Source organism: Brassica oleracea, chromosome C3 (assembly GCF_000695525.1).
Source record: "Brassica oleracea var. oleracea cultivar TO1000 chromosome C3, BOL, whole genome shotgun sequence".
NCBI classification, from domain to species: Eukaryota; Viridiplantae; Streptophyta; class Magnoliopsida; order Brassicales; family Brassicaceae; genus Brassica; species Brassica oleracea.
This window is the reverse complement of record NC_027750.1, coordinates 54,594,275-54,601,831: the sequence shown is the minus strand read 5'-3', so window position 1 is coordinate 54,601,831 and position 7,557 is coordinate 54,594,275. Positions and strand designations below refer to the sequence as shown.

General features: G+C 35.2%; 1 protein-coding gene across 1 annotated transcript; it reads left to right on the top strand.

Annotated features, from left to right (window-relative positions):
- The first annotated feature begins 5,686 nt into the window (after positions 1-5,686).
- On the top strand, positions 5,687-7,557 carry LOC106329527 (protein SHORT-ROOT-like). Its single transcript, XM_013768211.1, has one exon. It carries the CDS (start codon positions 5,771-5,773, stop codon positions 7,367-7,369), a length of 1,599 nt encoding a protein of 532 aa, XP_013623665.1. The 5' UTR covers positions 5,687-5,770; the 3' UTR covers positions 7,370-7,557.

The following is a 7,557-nucleotide window of genomic DNA, read 5'->3' as shown; positions in this document are numbered from 1 at the left end:
ATATTAAAATGTAAAACTATATTTTATGCCACGTGTCATCTTTCGGGAGAAGTTTTTTTTGCTGATGTGGACGCTCTATGGGGCTTCAAAAGGTATCTTTTATTAGTATAGATTGTTGTAGTTCTGAGAGAAAAAATATAATAAAATTGATATATATATATATATATATATATGATGGAATGCATTTTATTAATTAATATTTAATGTTTAAATTATAATTTTATCTATATATCGTGAAAAGCGAGTTTTTCAAACTTAAACTTATATTCTGAGTTGCAAAGTCAAATTTATGAAATCCATTAACCAATTAACATTTTTTAGAATTTCTTTAAACATGACACTAACGATATAAAGTTGTGTATATTTTAAGATAACACTGATTTTTTTTTTAGGAATTGAGCACATAGTTTTATGTTTATTGTATAAATTCGTATAATTGTACACTAATCTTATCAGCCTCAAATTGGTATGTTAGATAGAAAGCGGTACAGCTTTGGAAAAACTTTACCTGGTGTCACTTATATACTGTACATTTGAGAAAGAAAGCGGTGCAGTCAGGGCCGTCTAACAGCACGCGCAAGTGGAACGATCTAACAGGACCCCGAAATATAAAAATAAAAAGTTTAAGAATTTTTTTAAAATATATAGATAAATTATGGTAAGAAACTTTAAAATTTTAGATATAATGCTAAATTTAGAGCTTATAATAAAAAAAAAATCAGACAAAGTTATTAAATTTTAAAATTACTTGATAAAATGTACTATTAATATTTTTTTTGAATAGGGTCTAAAATTAATTTGAGACGGCCCTCGGTACAGTCATGTCAAATTATTAGTTTGAGCTAGGTTGATTGAGTTGATCTTAATAATGTGTGATCTTTCCACATCATTTGCATATATGGTACGAAATTGACTACCCAAGAAGTCCTTTTTTACTTTTATGTGATTGATGGAAGAGGGAGACCTACAGATTTTTTTTCGACTATGGCTAATTGGACGATAATCAAATAGTTCAAACAATCGTCTTATTGAACCAAAAGAATAAGCATGAATATGTTTTGTGCAAGTGTGTATTGATACTGTATCTTAGCATATATGCTTAACGAACGAATTATTAGTGCGTGCATAAATATGATTTATAGATGTTGACAAACAGAATTAGAATATACATATATGTACTTGTTTTGCCATGTCGGTTGGTGTCATCATGTATAAACTTACAACAAATGTATATATATACACTTGAAACCAAAAATATAGATACGCAGAACCGAAATTATTTTTTATATATGTGAATATTTGAAATCAACTGAATCTTCTGAATGAAGATGGGACTTTTCCTATAATGCAAGAACAGAATTCTTGAAAATGATATACGAAACTGAATCTTCTGAATGAAGATGGGACTTCTAAAGTTCTAATGATTGTAGAAGAAACTCAAGAGAACTTGATCTACAAGAGATGGTGATGACTCGTGATACGTATATCTAAGACATTGTGTGTAGCCTATGCAATAATCTATTTTTGTATCGCCTCTTTTATAAACTGGTCTAAAATTTGGGTGAGTTTTTTTTTTTATATAAACATATATGAGAGTATATAAACAGAAATAACCTGGTGATATTACAAATTTTAGATGATTCATTAACCAAAACCAACCATGGTAACATTATAATATACGGAAAAATATCAGCGTTTTTGTTTTTGTTTTTTTTTTTTTTTTAAATATCAGCGTTTTCGCGATGTGGTTTTTTACTAACTAATCATACTTAGCTATGTGGTATCATTATTCATTAACCAAAAATAACCATGTAATGTCACGATTTTTTTGTTAGATTATCATTCCTTCAGCTTGTAGTGGTACGTGTCAGCCAAATGATTCAAATCTAACGTCGATACTTGGGAATTTAACGTCATTTAACAAGGGGCGTGAGTTTCGGTAGACAAGATTCACAAGAATGCTTTGTATCGAGACAAACGTTGAAATCTTGATGAGCCTATGCATTAAGTGTCATTGGTTAACTGGAGGTTTGCATATGCAGAGCCGGACCTGAGATTTCCGGGGCCCTATTCAGAAAAAAAAAATTGATTTTACCTAAGAATCAAAAGAAAAAATCTGTCGTTTTCTTATGAACTTATGTTTACAAAGAAGAAGCTAAAGAACCAGTTCTGTAAGTTTCCTCTAGTGAGTTAAAAAAAAATTTACTATAATATTATAAATCATTTAAATAAATAAAAAAATACAGAAAGTCAAATAACTTACTTGGTAATGCTACAGACCCACATAATATTTTATTCTGTACACCACAAACCAAAACTCTGATTTTTAATTTGTCTTGCACTGTTGCACATAAGATTACACATACTAACATTGCATAAGCAAAAATTAAGAGTGGGGTCCCATTAGGTGGGGGTCCCATACGAATGTTTCGTGAGCCTTGGTACAAGCCCGGCTCTATGCATATGCATAATAAACCAATAGGCATAATAAAAAGAACAAAAATGTAAACAAAGAAGAGTATATATGGACTCTATACAAAATGGCATGACTCAGTGGAGAGTGTTTTCAATCAGAGCAATATGATTGAAGAAGAAGAAGAAAACAAAGAAGCATGCACCAGAATACCAGATGTCTGAGATAATGATTACACCTTGTTGTTTATATAAGGGAATAGAACATGACATATGGGTTGGTTTCTTAATTAAGTGTTAATGTGAAAAAGGTTTAAGATAGATATAAATGAAATGAGAAAATCTAAAATAGTAAAGAAGCTATAAGTGAATAATTAGAAGAGGGAAAATGTGGAGCTTTGATGATGTTGATGCACGCCGTCAGGCGTCAGCTTTTCTTCACGCCTGCACCCACTCACTCACGCCTATACACATTCTCTCTCAGCTCTATTTTATAGGCCTGGGACGGATCGGATATCCGGGCAATTTTAAGGTATCCGGATCCGGATCCTTATCCGGCGGATCCATAATTTTACTATCATTATCCGGATCCGGGGTTCTCGGATATCCGGGTGTCAGATATCCTCCTAAAAATTGTAATATCCGGCGGATATCCGGATCCGGATTTGGATCCTTAAAATAAATAAAAAATAATATTAATATATATATATATATACATAAAATATTAACAATAATTTAAAAAATATATATATATATAACATCTTTAATTATTTCTATGTACAATATTACAAAATTTACATAAAATTTATATATACTATTATAAAAATGAAAATATATTAAATAAAATTAATTTTTATATATAGATATTACTATTTTTGAAATATTTATTAATAAAACTTACGGATCCGGATATCCGGACTTAAAAATTAAGATATCCGGATCCGGATCCGGCTTTGACGGATCCAACATTTTACTATCCGGATCCGGATTCGGCCCCTCCGGATATCCGGATTTTCGGATCGGATCCGGATCGAATCTCGGATCGAATCCGGATCTCGGATAAAAGTCTCAGGCCTACTATTTTATAACATTTTCGCATATCTCTATATAAATTCTGTAACAATGTATATACGTATATATGTACAATTAAATACGTCTTTATAATAAAAATTGGTAGTTAACGAAAGAAAATTGAATTGATAGTTCATGCCATTGTTTCGTTGGTCTATCAAAATTTGTGTTGGGAACTTGGGATCGATGTAACAGATTCAAAGCATTACGGACTACATTAGTACTAGTAGTATGGAACAAGATGCGTCTTTTTGTTATATGAATTAATTTATTCATAAACTTCAAACTGCAAACGTCTGATCGAATACAAAGCCGGCAATTGCACAACCACAATTCCATAGACAAAAACTGGCGGTCCAAGAGCACCTCCAACCGGGGTTCTTCCCGTTGGGGTTCTTAATATATGTGTTATGTATATATATATGTATGTATATATTATATATGTATAAGTAATTATGGAGTCCAAAATTTTTGTGGAACTCCATAGGTAAGGGTTTTTAAAAGAGGCTTTTAACAATCCTTAAGAACCCTTATTATTATTTACACATATATAATATATACATACATATATATATACATAATACATATATTAAGAACTCCAATGGGAAAAACTCCTATTAGAGCTATGGTCTAAGACTCCAGAAGAAGAAGTCGGCGGATTAATTTTTACAAGCCCGGAACCAAGCACATGAGAGACAAATTTAAACAGATAAAGCAAAACCAAACAAACCCCTAACTAATCAACAAACAAGATGCGCATATACATCAAATAGAAATCTAATAGTAATAAAATAGTGATTTCGTGCATTGCATATGGAACTTAATTAGTCGCGAATCGTCTAATACTTTGAAGAGAGAAAGACCAAAATAGCAATCAAGTTTTTGTTCCCAAACTAACATTCAAGGCCAAAAGTCACAAAAATAGCACTCAAGGGGTGAGGTTTAAGGTTTAGAGTTTAGGGTTTAGGGTTTAGAGTTTAAGGTTTAGAGTTTAGGTTTTAGGGTTTAGAGTTGAGAAGTGAGGTTTTGGGGATAAGATTTAAAATTTTGAAAAATAAAAAAATTTAAATTTTTCAAAAGATAAGATGCTATTTTGGTCATTTTAGTTTTTGGGTGCTATTTTTGTGATATAAACTTAGAAAGTTGCTATTTTGGAGATTTGCACTGCTTTGAAACCTTTTTGGCGCTTGATTGGTTGGATGTGGTAGGAGATAAGTAAGGACACGTTCTAACTTTTTGCGTCTGCTGATTTAGGATGTATGAGGAATCCTTTTATTTGTATTTTACACTACTTAGGATGGTACTTGAACAACTTTAGTTTCATGTATTTGGCCTATATTTTAACAAGCATCGTAATAGACACGGCCTTTTGGGAAATTTACGCTAACTGTATAACATGTGTGTCGTTTTCAATATCTAGGTGTCTAAAAATCACATATTCATAAACATATTTGTGTGATGAACGATCCACGTAAATACAACATTGCATGAGAGAGAGATTAAAAATGTAGAAGAAGAAATAAAAGGGAAGGTTACTCGGGTGGATCGATATGAAAAGGAAAGAAAAGCGAAACCCACTAACCATTACATGATATCGACCTTTTTATCCTTTTCTTCTTTATTTTTGTAACTTTTATTTTTTATTCTCATTTTCTTTTGTCATGGCTTTTTTTCTAGTGAAACCTCCAAAATATCTAACTAATCCATTTAATATTCCCATGTAAATAACGTAAGCTATACTTTATATATCATGAAAAGATTGGGGAAGTGTTTAAATCGTAGAACCAATAAAAATAAAACTAAAAAAAAACTAGTAGAATCATTACGTCAAGAGTTATTTAGCGATCATCAGTTAGGGTTAAAGTAAAAACAAAAAACGTTCTTGATTAGCCAAGAATAGAAAAAGCATATTGTTGTTACAAAAATCGGTGTTCTCTCTCTCTAATTATTTTCTGCTAAACACGATTAGATTCAAATAATCTATTAAGTCCAAAAGATAAACATGAGACAACAATTTGATGCAAGAAAATCCTCTTTTCATGCTCCATTCTTTCTTTAAATTACTAATTATAAAACTCACATAAACCACCAAACCCATTCCCTACAACTCAGCTTCATCGAAGATTCACTCACTCCCACTTAAAAATAAAATAATATATATATACAACAACGCACGATGCTGGTGCAATATACATACCAAAGTATTAAGTCTTAAGATATTGTGGGTCTCCCATCTCTCTTTCTCTGTACTCTTCATTTTGTTATTCCATATTAAAGACGAAGAAAAATGGACACTCTCTTTACATTAGTTAGTCTCCAACAACAACAATCCGATAGTATCATTACAAATAAATCGTCGCAAAGCAGAACCTCTACCACCACTACTGGCTCTCCACAAATAGCTGATCACTACAACTTCCCACAAAGCGACGTCGTCGAAGAATGCTTAAACTTTTTCATGGATGAAGAAGACCTTTCCTCTTCTAATTCATCTCAACACAACCATCACCACAACAACAATCCTAGTAACTACTACTCTCCCTTCACTACTCCCACCCAATACCATCCCGCCACATCACCAACTCCTTCCTCCACCGCCGCCGCCGTAGCAGCCTCCGCTTCCTTGGCCTCACCTTACTCATCCGGCCACCACCCTGACCCTTCCGATTTCTCCATCTCTCAAACTCCTCCTTCCTTCGACTTCTCAGCCAATGCCAAGTGGGCCGACTCCATCCTCCTCGAAGCAGCACGTGCCTTCTCCGACAAAGACACCACACGTGCCCAACAAATCCTCTGGACACTCAACGAGATCTCTTCACCATACGGAGACACCGAGCAGAAACTCTCTTCTTACTTCCTCCAAGCTCTCGTCAACCGCATGACCGGTTCAGGCGAACGATGTTACCGCACAATGGTAACCGCCGCAGCAACGGAGAAGACATGCTCCTTCGAACAAACGCGCAAGACCATGCTCAAGTTCCAAGAAGTAAGCCCGTGGGCCACGTTCGGACATGTGGCGGCAAACGGAGCGATCTTGGAAGCAGTAGACGGAGAGGCAAAGATCCACATCGTTGACATAAGCTCGACGTTTTGCACTCAGTGGCCAACTCTTCTAGAAGCCTTAGCCACAAGATCAGACGACACGCCACACCTAAGACTAACCACAATAGTTGTCGCTAATAAATACGTCAACGACCAAACGGCATCGCATCGTGTGATGAAAGAGATAGGACACCGAATGGAGAAGTTTGCTAGGCTAATGGGAGTTCCTTTTACATTCAATATTATTCATCACGCCGGAGATTTATCTGAGTTTGATCCCAACAAGCTCGATATCAAATCAGACGAGGTCTTGGCCGTCAACTGTGTAGGTGCCATGCATGGGATTGTGCCTCGAGGAAACCCTAGAGACGCTCTGATATCTAAATTCCGAAGGTTAAGGCCGAGGATAATGACCATCGTCGAAGAAGAAGCTGATCTTGTCGGAGAAGAAGGCTTTGATGATGAGTTCTTGAGATTGTTTGGAGAAAGCCTACGTTGGTTTAGGGTTTGCTTTGGGTCGTTGGAAGAGAGTTTTCCGAGGACGAGCACTGAGAGGTTGACGCTAGAGCGTGCGGCGGGACGTGCGATCGTTGACGTGGTAGCTTGTGAGCCGTCGGATTCGACGGAGAGGAGAGAGACGGCGAGGAAGTGGTCGATGAGGATGAGGAATGGAGGGTTTGATGCGGTGGGGTATAGTGATGAGGTGGCTGATGACGTCAAAGCTTTGTTGAGGAGGTATAAGGAAGGAGTTTGGTCGATGGTACAGTGCTCTGATTCTGCCGGAATATTTCTTTGTTGGAGAGATCAGCCGGTGGTTTGGGCTAGTGCGTGGCGGCCAACGTAAATGACTGATTCTTTTTTATATATATTCGCACGTGTGGTGATGGTTGATGATGGATTTTGAGATTAATAGTTACTGTATGGTGATAATGCGTTCATAATTTGAACTTTTGCTTTTGGAATAGACTGATTAAATTGTGATCATTGAAGAGGAGGGTGTCAAGGGTTTATAAATTCGTGGTTATTAGTGTT